This window comes from Amblyomma americanum, chromosome 4, assembly GCF_052857255.1.
Source record: "Amblyomma americanum isolate KBUSLIRL-KWMA chromosome 4, ASM5285725v1, whole genome shotgun sequence".
Taxonomy (NCBI): Eukaryota; Metazoa; Arthropoda; class Arachnida; order Ixodida; family Ixodidae; genus Amblyomma; species Amblyomma americanum.
Genome location: NC_135500.1, coordinates 17,426,647 through 17,442,941, shown reverse-complemented (window position 1 = coordinate 17,442,941; position 16,295 = coordinate 17,426,647). Strand labels below are relative to the sequence as shown.

Sequence of the window (16,295 nt, the reverse complement as noted above, 5' to 3'; positions counted from 1 at the left end):
AGTCACCTCGTCTCATTCTTCGGCTGGCCCTCACATAAGAATATTAATTAGGATGGCCTACACGCCTCTATATAATTAAGGAGCCTAACAATACTAGTTAAAAGTTAACTATTGATTAATAGTTAACCAGCCTGAGTTAGCACATCTTAGCTCTATTCTGATGTACTGAACCTGTGACAATGCTATTCCGAAAAAAGTGCTCTTCTAGCGCAAAAAGCCGATTTTTAAAATTGTGTAAAGTCTTAGGTGAAACACCCTATATAGCCATCAGCCGAGGGTGGAGAGTGAAGAGATTTAAGGGTGACTGTTTAGTCTTAACAAATGAAAAAAACATCTACATAGCTAGGAGTGCCTCCGTACCTTCACCTTACCACATGGCTACATAATCAATAAGGATTTCTAAGTAGCGAACGTTCTGTGTGTACCGTTCTTTTGTTCTGCTTCATCTTCTACAGCAGCCTTAGCACCTGGACGCTGTACTAAAATTATGACTTCCGCCATCTCTGAGCCGTCCTGCCGTTTACAGAAGTGCGTTTAATCCTTCTGGCATGTCTCATGAGATCATTTATTTGCGTTTTAAATGTCAACGACATTAAAAGCCTGCATTAAGATGTCAGTCTCGCATGCAATAGTCGCGGTATCCTGCGCCTATTCCGCGGCATCTATCAGCTGCGACGCCTGCTCCGGCCTTCACACGCGGCTTGTTTCAGTGATGCGACGGTCGACATTTTGGCTTGTTCCACGCCTTCGGAAGAGGGCGGCACTCGTACTTGCCTGTGGCGGCGGACCACGCAACCTTACTTCGAGACAGGACAAGGGATCTCCCAGAGGAGAGGGCATCGTGAGCACTATATATATTTCGGCGGATTTCCACTCATCACAAATGCACACAGTGAAGTGCAGAAAGTGATTTCGAGGGAGATACACACATTCGGTGCTGGGACAGCAGGTCTGAGGCATAATACGCCTTTTTATAGTCAAGAGTTCGACGGAAATCCGTCTGGTCAGGCATGGTGATGCAATGAAGTGAAGTAGCAGTCACTGACCATAGTCGAAAAAAGAAAGACGTTTCGAAACCCGTACGGGTTTCTTGTTCACAGTGAGCAGGACAAGAGCGGTGGCGAATTTATATCCGGAGAATGTGACGTAAAGATCGGGCGTAGATACCTGGCATGGGGCCAGCGTTCTTGTTTAATGTTGCTTGTGATGTTTATAAATATAATAATTGGTTTTTTTGGGGAAAGGAAATGGCGCAGTATTTGTCTCATATATCTTTGGACACCTGAACCGCGCCGTAAGGGAAGGGATAAAGGAGGGAGTGAAAGGAGAAAGGAAGAGAGAGGTGCCGTAGTGGAGGGCTCCGGAATAATTTCGACCACCTGGGGATCTTTAACGTGCACTGACATCGCACAGCACACGGGCGCCTTAGCGTTTTTCCTCCATAAAAACGCAGCCGCCGCGGTCGGGTTCGAACCCGGGAACTCCGGATCAGTAGTCGAGCGCCCTAACCACTGAGCCACCGCGGCGGGGCATTGTGATGTTTGGATGAATAGCGATTCCAGCAGAAGGCGCGTCGTCAGGTTTTTTTCCCTTAGATAAGATGGAGGCATTGCCCCAGTCAACCTGGTGGCCAGTGTCGTGTGCATGACCCGCCAGCGCATTTGTGGCATGCTTTTTGTTTTTCACATCACGTTGGTGGTCCTTTATGCGTCTTGAGAACTTCCCTGTTGTGGTGAACCTCTCCTCCTACAAGCCAAGCGCAGCTGAAACCTCTGTCCTCTGCCGCGGTTTGAGCTTTAATACAGATCGCCCACCAGAAAAGAAAAAGGTAATCTGTGCGGTTGAGCGTGCGGTAACCCTGCTACCTATGAACGTCCGAGATGAAGCCCGCACTCGCGCCATTGGCTTTCTCTCGAAGTGGCGGCATAAGCCCCTCTTCTCTGTGGCTGAGAAACGAGCCATACGCGACCTCAGAAGGAACCCGGAGATTGCCATCTTACCGGCAGACAAAGGGAATGCTACCGTCCTGCTCAACCGCAGTGAATACAATGACAAGATGATCGGTTTACTGAACGACGGCACCTACTTGTCTGTACCACGCGATCCTACGGCCAGATTGCAAACAAAATTGCAAGAACTGCTGGCGGGCCTATTTAAGCTCGTGCCCCCGGATAACAAGAAACTTTACTACTGCCTCCTATGCACAAATGGTTCGGCTCCTGCTATATACGGTCTACCGAAGATCCACAAGCCTGGAGTCCCCCTACGCCCGATAGTGGACTTCACAAGGTCGCCACTGTATCGACTTTCGGGGTACCTCCACGAAGTGTTCAGCCCTTTATCCGGAAAGACTAGGACGTACATCGGGAACTCTTCAAATTTTGTTCAGAAACTGCATGACTTGGAATTGGACGCAGAGGACGTAATGGTCTCCTTCGACGTCACGGCACTCTTCACCAGTGTCCCGGTTGACCTAGCCGTTTCCACGTGCGAGGAAGCGTTGGAGAAGGACCGCAATCTGGCAAGTCGTACGCCCTTCGACGTTCCAGAGCTGAGCACACTGCTACGGTTCTGCCTAAGCAATACGTATTTTTCCTTTAATTCAAAGTTCTACAGACAGACCCAAAGCACTGCGATGGGCGCTTCCATATCGGTCACCACAGCAAACCTCGTCATGGAAGCACTAGAGGACAAGGTATTGAATGCTTTCACTCCAGCACCCAAGGTCTTCTACCGGTATGTCGACGACTGTTTTTGCATATTAAGGAAAGAGGACGCGTCGCGGTTTCTACATGAACTAAACAGTGTCGAACCAAGCTTGAAGTTCACGGCCGAGTTTGAGCAAGAAAACCGCCTTCCCTTCTTGGATGTCCTTGTCGAGCGGAGGGACAATCGCCTTTCGTTCTCTGTGTACAGAAAGCCTACGCACACAGCCCAGTACTTAAATTTTCATTCAAATCATCCAGTTGCGCACAAAGCCTCCGTCGTCACATCACTGACCAAACGTGCGACACGTGTCTGCAAAAGCCGAGAAGATCAAGAAAAGGAGTTAAAAAGAGTGCACGAAGAACTGTCAGCCAACGGTTATCCGAGCCGCTTCATATCAAAGCTACAAGAACGAGCTGCACATCCAGCTACCACTGATTGTAGGACGTATCGAACACGAGCAGGCATTCCATACATGCCTGGTATCAGCGAAGCGTTGTCTCGTGTGTTCTCAAAATACGACTTACGCGTGGCCCACATGCCTGTCATCAAGCTGCGGAATCAGCTAATGAATGTGAAAGACCGACTACCAAATGAGCAGTTTCCAGGAGTCGTCTACAAAATACCATGCCTGAACTGCAATCATGCCTACATCGGTGAGACAGGGAAGTTCTCAAGACGCATAAAGGACCACCAACGTGATGTGAAAAACAAACAGCATGCCACAAATGCGCTGGCGGGTCATGCACACGACACTGGCCACCAGATTGACTGGGGCAATGCCTCCATCTTATCTAAGGGAAAAAAACCTGACGACGCGCCTTCTGCTGGAATCGCTATTCATCCAAACATCACAAGCAACATTAAACAAGAACGCTGGCCCCATGCCAGGCATCTACGCCCGATCTTTACGTCACATTCTTCGGATATAAATTCGCCACCGCTCTTGTCCTGCTCACTGTGAACAAGAAACCCGTACGGGTTTCGAAACGTCTTTCTTTTTTCGACTATGGTCAGTGACTGCTACTTCACTTCATTGCATAATACGCCTTTGTCTATTGAAAGTCTGTCCCGCTCCATATCCTTTTATTTAGATAATTTGAATATTAATTTCTACTTTTTTAGCAGCATATTGTAATGGCTAGAAAAGCTCTACGGTCCTAAGAACGTTTTTATGTGTACTGGAAACTTTTCTTAGAAAACGAGACGTTCTGCTATGCCAGCGAAATGTGACATGTTGTGTAATCTTCAGTTCTAACGTTCGCTTGCTGGTAGCCCTTAATACCGGAGCAAAAGCTACTAATATATAGAGATAAATATTTTATTCGTGGCAAAAAGCAAATATTGGTTCTATCAAGCGCCTGGAAAAATCTGAGCTAAGCAATCACGGCAAGGTCCTCGTGCTTTTTCTGAATACTGTCCACTTACGCAGCGCATTAAACGGTGATATGCTTGTTCTGCTTGCCTGGATGAAGCTGTGCGAGCGTTACGGAAAGATCTGTTCGCCCTAGAAACTCCTATGCTCGTGGACCACTCTCGAGAATGCCAGTTTTTATCCGGTCCACAATGCAGGTCCTGTCTAATCAGACGAGACTGGGCGTCAGAAAATGAGAGCTTGCACCACTTTGCATGTGCATTCCTTTGCGAGCAGCAAGGGATAATGCGGCGAAAGGGCTTTTTACAGGGCCCTGTACGAGAGATGATAGACTAATTCGCTGATGGGGCAAACACAAGGTGGTAAAACAGCGGGGATAATTGAAAATTTGATTTCTGAGAAAGGGAAATTACGCAGTGACTGCCTCACATATCGGTGAACACCAGTTCATCACGGAAGGAATAAAGGAAGGTGTGAATGAAAAAATGGAGACAGAAGTGTCACATGGAAAGCCCTGGAATAATTTCTACCACCTGGGGTCCTTTAACGTGCACTGTCATCCCACAGCCCATGAACACCTTTCGTGTTTTAGCTTCATGGCCGGGTTCGAACCCGGGTACTCCGACACAATGCCACACCAAGCAGTCTCACGCGTTACACTGTGGACAAGAGAAAAGCCTGGCATGGCGACACCGGAGATAGGTTGCTCACTGCGCGGTTCAAGTGTCCACTAGGAAAGTGGGCCAGTTACGCGCCTTACCTTTCCTCAAATCTAGCAACATGCTCTACACTGCGAGAAAGGCTAGAAGCGCAACTAGGCTGTCTAATTTGGTTCAATTCAAGCAAGCCGCCCTTGGACTGTTCCGGGAAAGAAAAATTGAAAGGGGCAGCTCATGAATCTGAAGAACGCTATGAATTATGCGGTCGCCTCTCGACGTGTACAGCGCTTTCTAGTCGCGTCCTGGGCTCCACCGGCACAAAGAAAGAGTGTTTTAAATCGAAAAGCGATCAGACTAAAAGCCCCAGTTAGTGTTGTCGACCGTGTTCTCGCGGTTTGTAGACCAAAGCGAAGCTCCTCTGTGCTCACTTCGCATCGTTCCACACCAGTAATGTGACACGGCTGAAAATCGGACCCAGTTCTCACGCGCCAGGGTGATTGAGACAAGCAGCTCACGCGTCTATTTTACGCGGACAAAATTATTGAAGTAAGCGGCTGCTCTAAGAGGAAAAATTCCAAGAATAGTGGTGTCATATGGCAGCCAGTTTGTGGATGCAGTTAAGTAAAGGTTTCATCGTTGACGGCACCACAGTTTCCATTTCGCCGTTTTTGGAGTCCCTATTTTTCGTAACGGTGCGTCTGAATCCGCACTCAATATCTTGGGATAGTGTTATCATCACCATCATCATCAGCCTTACTACACCCACTGCAGGGCAAATTCCTGTCCCGTGTCTCACCAATTAACCCTGTCCTGTGCCAGCTGCATCCACCCTTTGCCTGCAAACTTCTTAATCTCATCCGCCCACCTAACCTTCTGCCGCCCCCTGCTACGCTTGCCTTCTCTTGGAATCCACTCCGTTGCCCTTAAGGACCAGCGGTTGTCTTGCCTTCGCATCGCGTGCCTTGCCCAAGCCCATTTCTTGTTCTTGATGTAGACTAGGATGACATTAAACCACGTTTGTTCCCTCGACCACTCTGCCTTTCTCTTGTCCCTTAACGTTTACGCCTATCATTTTCCTTTCCATAGCTCGCTGTGTTGTCTTTAACTTAGGCTGCACCCTCTTCCTTATTCTCCTCGTTTCTGCCCCGTAGGTGAGTACCGGTAACATACAGCTGTCTAGTTATTTCATACTCGTGATCCGCATCTGCGGTCACTACCTGCCCTGAGGAGACGTATTCCTTTACCACTTCCAGCACCTCGCTACCAATTATAAACTGCTATTCTCTTGCGAGACTGTTGAACATTGCTTTCGTTTTCTGCTTTTCATCATGCTTTGCAGTTGGCTTTGTTATATGCCATCGTTTTCACTTAGCGAGAAAGTGAATGAAGAACGGCGAACACCCTCTCGCGGCGACAGTTTCGGCTCTCCGCTTTAGTCAGCAGGCAGAGAGAGCGTAAACGCATAAAAGAGGAGGCCTTTTGCACAACATCACTGCCAGAGAAACAAACACCTGCGAGCCACAAAAGGGAAGTATGCCTGTCCAGTCCTTCACCGTCACAGTGAAACAAACTTGCGCATCCTGAGCTGCGGGTAAGCGTTAGATGCCGCGGCTTTGAAGGCAAGGTACGGATGAAGTTCAAGCCATAAATCTCGACACGTGGGCAATCATATCTGGTGTCACAGTTTAGGACATTACAGTTGGCGGCAGCGCAGCCCTTGCACTGCAGGATTGCTCTGTGTAAGTAAGAAGGGGAGCGCTCACACCTTTGGATGCCAGCTTGGCATGGGAGCCGCCGTGCACCTCGAGGTTCTGACGTACCTGTAGTACCTCATCGCTGTGTGCAGGAACATTGGGCCCAAGGCAGCGCAGGGCTCCGTGGCGCCCGGCAGCGGAAGCAGCAGCGGCCGGTCGCGATCAGGTTCCGGCCGCCTCTTCTTGCCGCCCTGCGAGAGAGTCGGGCTATGCGCTCTCAGGCACAACAGGCGCCGTCAGACGTCAATTGTCACCAAGGTCTGCCTGTATAAAAAGCATGCGTATAAAATCAAACATATGCATTTAGATCCACTTTCTGGAATTCAATTGCTTTGCAGCATTCTAGCGTTGTTATTTTTTTACCCGCATGTACGTATTTCTGTTATAGAATGTTCACCAACGCTTTTTTTCGTTTATACATTATTATATGTTGGTGTTCTCTCTATTGTGTATAGTGCCAGTTCTGTAGGGGTACAGACCCCGTCAAGCCGAATTCATTTGGCTGTTTGTCTGTACTCCCGTCATCTGTACATGTGTAGATGCAAATAAACTTGATTTGAATCTGCCAGCAGTAGCAGTGATTCCGCACACGTGTCCGATAAGCTTGAAGAAGACGCAATTTGCTCGCTGGCAGACTGAGTTTCGGAGGCTACCAGTTATGGCATTTTGGTGCCCCTCTCTTGCCATGCTGTTAGCCCCCCGGGAACTAGCCTCAAGGTTGCTCTCGGAAATGGCCTCGGGAGGCAGGATAAAATGACTCGGACGGAAAGGAGGCTCAAGCACGCGCAAAAAGAGACCTCACCGTTGGTCGAGATTTATTCATTTATTGATAAGGCAGGACGAAATACTGACCTCAGCAGAAGGGCGAAAAATACCCTGAAAAGACATGAGAGTGCGAAAAACAGAAAAAAAAACACTAATAAATAGCATGCAGGCTGTAGCAATGTTACTAATCCATGTACCTTCTTCGCCTAGAACAGTTACTGACAAAAAGAAGAGACAGATCGCACATATAACATTATATACAAGTGGACAGATCCCTGAGCCACACAACAGAAAGTAGCGCAAATATCACAGATGGCACGGATATTGAGTAAAAGCAAGAAATTGGATTGGAAACATTGCATTATGTTGAACTAGTTTACGGGAAAAGTTTTTCCTACTCTTGTGTACAGTTCTTTAATTGCAACACCATACAAGGGGTATAATTGTTGTGCTGTCTTGCTTGTTCTGTCTTCGTTGCGCCGCAGTTTTTTCACTCATGCACCAACTCGCCCCGCAGGCCGTTATTGTAGGTAAAATTCAATTCGTTTATAGTACGCGAAAAAAAGTTCCTCTTGTGAGATTTCGTTTTAGAAAATATCAGCGCAAGAGAAAGATTTGTATTGTTTTGTTTAGCGTTTGCGAAGAGGCTTCATATAATGAGGCAGCTGAAGTCCCACTTTTCCATTTTTATTGCTACGCAAAGACCGGAGACGACAAAATTTAGGCTTGTGATCTAGCGTGCTGATTTTAGTCGTAAGCATGGGAAAAGACATGGAATCCTTTCTTTATACATTCCAGCCCACGTATATAGAACCCGACGATCACGATAACTACGTTCGCTGTGTCAAATGTTAAAAGTAAGTGGACTTCTCATATTACAGCCATAAATACTTAACGCGAAAAAACTGGAAATTATGGCTTAAAAACTGTATGCGTGCTTACTAGTACGCAGACCCCATTGCGGCGATTTTCGAGCCTTCACTTGCTCCCAACCATCTCCTTTAGGGACGCAATAAACTAGTCGTGGCTGCAGCATTCACACCAACTGGTGACAGGTCGTCCTTGACTCTTGAGGAGTGCTCGTGCTCACACGGCTCTGCGATGCTTGCGTCAGCGCTAGCGAAATCATCCGAAACAGTATTCCGCCATCTATACATCAACAACAGGCGCCCACGAATCCAAGTGCTTCTATTTGGGTTTTCACCAGTGTTATTAGTTCTTTTTGGCCCACGCAGCAACAAAAGTAGCGAGGCGCATGTTTCTACAAAATGTATCACAAACATTGGGCTGTCTGCGCGCTGCACGCTTGTGGCAGCGGTGCAAAGGTGGAGGGCGGATTGCGCAGACGACCGGCACCACGTGAGAAAGATCTCAACCAAGGCACTCACTGTTTTCAAACCGCTGCGGTTAGTTTCTTCTGCAACCGAGTGCAATATAGCTGCGGTTTAGACGCTTCCCCTGTATTGCGCCCAACACGCTTCTGCTTCCACTTTGGATGCTTTGCCCAGACGGCGAACATGCACTCGGTCATAGAAAGCGGCAGCGCAAAAGAAACGGGCACGAAGATTTAGAAACATGGAAGACAGGACAAACGCTGAACTGCCAACTGAATTTTACTGAAAAACACACCCGGGAGCATCACATGCCCAGCTATTGGTACAACCATGAATGTGCATTCAGCACCAACTCAACAATGCATGTGGTCGCTTCGTTGGGGTGGGGCACAGCTCTTTCTTCTGCTACCCTCTGCGGGGATCACTGCTCAGAGCCCGTGGTTGGGAGGAAGGGGATGAGGGAAGGGATGTAATAGACCGAATCCATGGGACGCACAAAGCACACAGCACGCGCGAAAGTTCAGGCGGCTCCTCCACTGGGCAATACCGGTAGGTATCCGAGCAAGGTAGGGCTCTTGTGGTCGCACACACACACTACAGGACCCGTAGGTAATCCACTAGAAAGGGCAGTGGCTCACTCTTGCAGGAGAACCGGAGAATTAATCAGGGGCACTCGCGCACACTCACAGTGGCATGGCTCCGAGGACGGGAATGAGAGGAGTACGCACGCTAGGAGCAGTTATAAGTGCACCCTGGGTGTGAGCGCTAGCGCGGCGCATCGAAAGAAACGGGCGGACCATAAGGCGCCCGCTGGAATGAGCGGAGGCGGCTCGAATGTCCCTTTACGCAGACAACCGCACTTATATTGTGCAGCGCTCGTTCACACAGGATGAGCAGGCCCAAAGCTGCGGCCAATACCTCGAGCGCACAGGCCACCAAGAGAACGACCCGCAGCCAGCGCCCGCGCGCAGCCTTGTGGAGCCCAGCGAGGGAGAGCTCCAAAGACTAGGCGGAGACGCCCGAGCGGCGCGGAGAAAGGCGTCAGAAACAGGCGAGCAAGGGCAAAAGGGGACCTCACGAGTGAGCGGTGGCGGAAACAGGAGACAAGTCCAAGGAAGCCCCCAAGGAGCACAACCACGTAGGCTATCGCCCGCAGGGAGCGCGGCATGCGTCCACAGAACCGCAATACGCCCGCCGTTGCGGCCCACCCTAGGGACACCCCAACCACGCGAGCGCCCGCAGGCAGCGCCAAAGAGCGCGCCGCCCGAACAGAGAAGCCCCGACAGAGCCCCGCCAGCGAATTGAGGAAAAACAACACTGGACACAGAGAAGTTCGGTCTGGAAGTGATCCTGGTTTTAAGGTAGTCAAAGGTGGAGAGGTATATCGAGATGATGAAGATCTAAGGGGTAACAGGAGTAAGAAGGAATCCAGGCAGACATACAGAAGGCAGCTCCGGGGAAGAGGACATGGAGTTGAGGAAACTCAGCGGAGCAGAAAAGTATGGCTGGAAATGACTGCTTAGACGATGAAACCCTGGTGATGAGTATAAATAGAATGAGCATAGGTGATCGTGATGAGCATAGATAGAATGCGGCGCGGGCGCCTCTCCATCATATGAAAAGGTCCAGCAGGAGCTGGACAGTGTAGAGAGAGACTTTAATGAAACAGGAGAGGTCTGCCTGGTTGTTGGCCTGGCAGGTCTGCAGCTGTGGCGAAGGGCTGCGGAGAGCTGCTTGGAGATGGGAAGGCAGCTAGCAACGACATCCCGAAAAGGGCTTTTCTAAATGGTTCAGGAGAGCTCGAGCGTCGGCGGGCGCAAGGCGTCAGCAGGATGGACCGCATCAAGGAGACGCAATCGATAGCACTGGTCCAAGGCAAGCATGATGGCGTGCGCAAGCACGGCGAGGGAACGCCGGAGCGATGCCCCAACGCGTCCGCACTCGTGGGTAGCTGGCGATCGAATGAGCGCTTGGTAGGGAAGCGCAGGAAAGGGGAGAGCCAGCGACGGAGATCCGCCCCCTTCGAAAGAGAGGAAAGCACCCAACGCAACTCTCAATCCCATTGTTCCTGGCAGAGGTGGGCATCGTCACCTCGGTGAGGTGAGGGTCAGGGAGCATGGCAGCATGAAAATTAGCGAGGACGAGGGTGAGGGAGGAAAGACATGTGCTGCAGTACCGCGAGCGACACGGAGGATCAAGACTGAACAGTGAGGGCTGAAGGTGTGCGAAAACCCTCTCATGAAACCTGCGCATCAAGACTGCCGGAATCAAGGCCCACGTTAGCTACTGTGCAAATTAGGGAAAACTGGAGCTCGGTATGACATACATGACGGTAGCCAACAGTCACCGAAACCAAGGAACATAAGATACATTTTTATTTTACTATTTGATCTAGGCTCTGGTGTTCATTAATGAGAAACTAATAGGGCAATTACTTTAAATATATTTTATTATAAAGCCCAACAAAAAATAACCATATGACGACGGTGGGATCCAAACCCTCGATGACTTTTGGATTCGGATCCTACCGGCAGCATGTGGTTATTTTTTCTTCTATTTTCTCGTCAGTTATCAAGTTATTGAATATTTGCACTATTACACGCCAATCGAGTAACACCACATATTGGAAATATTGGAAACCGCCCTCCTGCACACCCCCTCCCAACCCATCTTCCTGGGTTCCTCTTCGTATGGACCACACACACACACACACACACACACACACACACACACACACACACACACACACACACACACACACACACACACACACACACACACACACACACACACACACACACACACACACACACACACACACACACACACACACACACACACACACACACACACACACACACACACACACACACACACACACACACGCACACACACACGCACACACACACACACACACACACACACACACACACACACACGCACGCGCACACACGCACGCGCACACACACACACACACACACACACACACACACACGCACGCACGCACGCGCACACACGCACACACACACACACACACACACACACACACACACACACACACACACACACACACACACACACACACACACACACACACACACACACACACACACACACACACACGCACACACACACACACACACACGCACGCACGCACGCACACACACGCACACACACACACGCACGCGCGCGCACACACACGCACGCACACACACACACACACACATAATATATATTTAATCAGGGGTGAATGTAGGATGGATCCGGTACAAAATAAACGCAATAGAGTGGGCACACGGTGGAAAAAGTGACAATCTTTATTCGAACGTATCGACCAGGGTCTGGCCTTCTTCAGAGTATTCGTCAGAGTATTCTGACGAATACTCTTCCAAGTATTCGTCTATTCTCTATTCGTCTATTCTAAGTATTCGTCTGAGTATTCTCTTCCAAGCTCCAGTTTTTTCTCGGAAACAGCAATCAAGATTGAATAGGGCAACCCCGCCTCCAAAAGTCGGCTTGTCTGAACTTGAAAGCTCTTTCGTATTTTATGCGGCCACAATTTGTTGAGAGACGATTCCATGCAATGCGACGCTATTGTTCTTTACACAGTCTCGGAATGCGCCGTAAGGAATGGCAACAAATCCTTTTTTGCTCTAGGGTAATAGCCCCAGCAAACGTGTCGTTCACAGTTTTAAGCCCAAGAATTGTTAAACAGCTGTGCCAGGTAGTTCATGAGTAAAACGTAGCCCAAGGTTATGTTTGTCAAAGGCGTTTAAAACTTCACCTACTGTAGAGGGGTAAGTGAAGGCCATCTCCTTTTATAATAGCACTAAAGAATCGTGAACATACCTAGAAACATTTAAAACCACCCTTTCCCCCCACTTGTAAAAATACTTAAAGAAATGTTTACCTATTTTTGCTTTAAAAAAGTCACAAAGCATAGGGGCCATGCAGGACCCAAAGAAAATGCCATTGCGCTGCAAAAACGGCAGGTTGTTAAAAACAATGAAGCCTGAACTCAAGTAAAACTGCAATAAAAGCAATGAAATTATCAACAGACACACTTGTATAATTCTGAAAGATACGTTCCCGTTTGCTTCTGTACATTCCTTGACAGCCAACAAATCCAGAATCTATTACAGTTATGATCAGCATAATCAGCATGAGTGCGCCTACTGCAGGGCAAACGCCTCTCCCGTGCCTTTCCATTCAACCCTGTTTTTTTTTTTTTGCCAGAGGCAACCACCGTATCGCCCGCAGACTACTCAATCTCATCCACCGAACCAACTTTCTGCCATTTTCTTGACAGCTTCAGTGTAGGATGGTGGCAATTGTCGTTAAAGTGCGCAATAATCACACTGTTCCGATTAGTTTTTAGATTTCCTGGACAACATAGCCTACTATTATACCGAATGACAGGGCTAATCACGGAAAGCAGACTGCATACTTTTCAGGCATCTCTGTGTGGAATTCATTGCTATCCAAAATGAAATCATGTCATAGCCTGCACCCAATTCACCACTCATTAAAAACCTCCTTGTTCTCTATCTTATTTCGCTCCGCCGTTTAGTGCATTTTTTCTGGCCTTTTTATTTCATAATTAGGTTTATTTCATTACTTTTTCGGCAGTTCGTAATCACACATTTCTGTGACAGGTTTTCGTTTTAACCTTTGTTGCGCATTTATAATTTTCAATCTGTTTTCTTTTTTCTCTCTAGCGTCGTATTAGAAATTTCCTATTTTGCACCCCTGTGTGCTCCTCTCTTATTCAACTGCCTTGGATGATAACCACTAAATTTATTCATTTTACCACAGTGTGGGCGCCTGACTGTGAGCAGATCAGGACCTGCTGCTGTAATGTAGGAAAATATATTAATGATAAAGAAGAATAACGTACGAAGTAGATGAAGGCTATGATGAAGAGATTTCAAGCGCTCCTAGTTCTTAAGGAAATGCGGCCGTAGAGTAGTGGCCTCGAGGCGTAGAGGCACACAAAACACGGCGCTTTTCAGTGAGCTCCGCAGAGAAAATAGAAGGGCTACCGCTGCGATCGGATGAAGTGGGGCGCGAAAGAGTGCGAACAGGAGACCGTTCGCTGCGCAATTCAGTCTGATGAGAAGGGGGCTCCGCGCCTTGTGTGACAGACGTCACGTGGCGAAACTCCTGCGTAATGTCACTGACTCCCGCCGAAGGACTGACGAGACAGTTGCATGAGTGCGCGAAGAAAAAACAAGCGCCGCCCTCCCAAATGCACAGAGACCGCGGCAGCTGGGAGGACACGCGGTCAATAACGGGGACAAAGCAGCGGACACCGAGGCGCGCGGTGAGCCGGCTGGAAATGGGCCTTTGGGCACCATCGACACTGCTACGAAGGGCCCAAGGTTCTTCTCCTCCGATCCTCGCTATTGTGCATCGCGCAACGGTGAAGGATGCGAGTGAGACGACAGAGTCGCGCTTTCCGCACCTTAGGTTCGCCGCCAGCAAGGACCAGCGGATTGCTTGAAGGCTTAGCGTGCCTATATAGAGATATATAGACTGGGTCAGAGAACTAACGCGGGTTAATGACATTCTATTCGAAATAAAGGGGAAGAAATGGGCTTGGGCAGGGCATGTAATGAGAAGGCAAGATAATCGATGGTCCGTATAGGTAACGGAGTGGATTGCAAGACAAGAGAAACGTAGCAGGGGGCAGCAGAAGGTTAGGTGGGGCGATGAGACTAAGACGTCAGCGGGGATACGGAAGGACAGGCTTAATTGGAGAGACATGGCAGAGGCCTTTGCCCTGCAGTGGGTGTAGTAAGGCTGATGATGATTTTAAGCTTATACCTTTTTTCCTTCTTCCTAGTGTACCGTACGACGATACGTTCCAGCTTACATAAATCGTACATCACATGGCTCACTATAAGCATCCACATCACTGCTCCATTAAATGCGCGCATCAAGGCCGTAACGATTTCACCAAGTTTAACGAGTGATAGAGGGCAGTTTTTTGAGCCGCTAAGTAAAACTCATCGCCACCACCTGAGGGCGTCAAGTTACTAATTACATAGTGGTTCTATAGTGGTTCTACATAGTGGTTCGGGGCAGAAACGTGGAGGCTGACGAAAAGAGTTCAGCTTAAGTTAAGGACAACGCAGCGAGCCATGGAAAGAAAAATGATAGGTGCAACGTTAAGAGACCGGAAGCGGGCAGAGTGGGTGAGGGAACAAACACGGGTTAATGACGTGCTTGTCGAAATCAAGGGGAAGAAATGGGCTTGGGCAGGGCATGTAATGAGAAGGCAAGATAACGGCTGGTCATTGAGGGTAACGGAGTGGATTCCAAGAGAAAGTAAGCGTAGCAGGGGGCGGCAGAAGGTTAGGTGGGCGGATGAGATTAAGAATTTTGCAGGCAAAGGGTGGATGACGCTGGCAAAAGACAGGGTTAATTGGAGAGACATGGGAGAGGCCTTTGCCCTGCAGTGGGTGTAATAAGACTGATGATGATGATGATTAGTGGTTCTATTATGTGGAAATATAAAATTAGCTGCGGTTTAACTACTGCTGAACCTGGTTAGAGAGCGAAAGCTGTGCTGTATCGGCCAAGTATACACGCGGCTTGGCATCAGTAACGTTAAGTGCGTTCCGCACACTGCATAGCCAGCGCGCCCACCCTGCAAGCCTGACAGGTGGCAGTTAAATTAATGGTTGATCGCGAGAGGTTGGTCACACAGTGGACACTGCAGCCAATTGCTGCAGTGCCGCGTGTTTGCCACAGCGTTGTCAGCGCTAAAGGCAAGCAGCCCACATCTCTCTCTCACCACCGCCCCGTACCTCAAAGCGCGAATGTGGCGTCCACTGACGCAGGGAGCCAGCTATGTGCCCTTCGTTTCCTCAAAATCATCGGAGTTCTTTGTCAACGCCAACACCAATAAACACAATGAACGCCGACGGCCTATAGAAACAGAGGCGAGCGCTCGGTTTCGGCGGCGGCTGAGTGACGTCATAGCTCTCACGTGTATCAAGGTCAAACGCTTGCACACAGCGCACACGGCAAAATAGTTCGCAGCGTTCACTGGGTTTATTAACAGCCTCTTGCAGCGCGGAAGGGTGGGTGCGAGCCTATCCAGTGCGCGGAACGCACTCAACGTTGCAGACGCCGAGGCGCGCCTGCTTGCCCGATGGAAGGTCGCCCAAGGTCATTCTTCGGCCTACCCGACCACTGCTTTACCTAGACTGGTGAAGCTTTTCGCTTCAGTAATGCTCTCCTAATTAAGCTTCCCCTTTTTCGCCATTTCCTTCCCCCGCAGTTGTATGATCTGTCCTATAATTTCCAACTTTAGACTTCCTCTCATACGTGTTCCCGACTTAAATGTATGCAGATATGTGGACTGTTCCATCCCGAAGCTGCACGTTTCTTGTGAGGAACGGCGTAGTACATGACTGAAGATTGTTGATCAGAGTCATCATGAAGTCAAGTACATTTTCAGACAGCAACAAAAACGTAACATGCAAACGATTCAGGAAGCCTGGGTGCAACTGAGGCATGCCATTGGCTAGTGATACAATAGCGCACGTGCACAGTAACCACGTACATCAGATACGCTGCACGCACTAACAAAATGACAACACGCTTGATAAGCGTTGGCCCGATTAAAACTTCCCCTCCAGCAAGACGAGAATCTGGCATGCGACAGTCGATCCGGCTCCCGCTTATCGCGGGC

The 16,295-nt window shown here is 49.1% G+C and overlaps 2 protein-coding genes across 4 annotated transcripts in view; one reads left to right on the top strand and one right to left on the bottom strand.

The window, feature by feature from the left end:
- Positions 1-16,295, top strand: part of LOC144127807 (uncharacterized) — a 1,292,097-nt gene that overhangs the window by 313,616 nt on the left and 962,186 nt on the right. The window lies entirely within an intron of this gene.
- Positions 1-16,295, bottom strand: part of LOC144127808 (CD151 antigen-like) — a 275,341-nt gene that overhangs the window by 34,161 nt on the left and 224,885 nt on the right. The window contains exon 4 of one of the 2 annotated variants that reach the window (XM_077660742.1): positions 6,561-6,758. In XM_077660742.1, the coding sequence (XP_077516868.1) occupies positions 6,561-6,592 (32 nt within the window). In that variant the 5' untranslated portion in view covers positions 6,593-6,758. The remainder of the gene's footprint in view (positions 1-6,560; positions 6,759-16,295) is intronic. The other variant, XM_077660739.1, reaches the window with a different exon arrangement.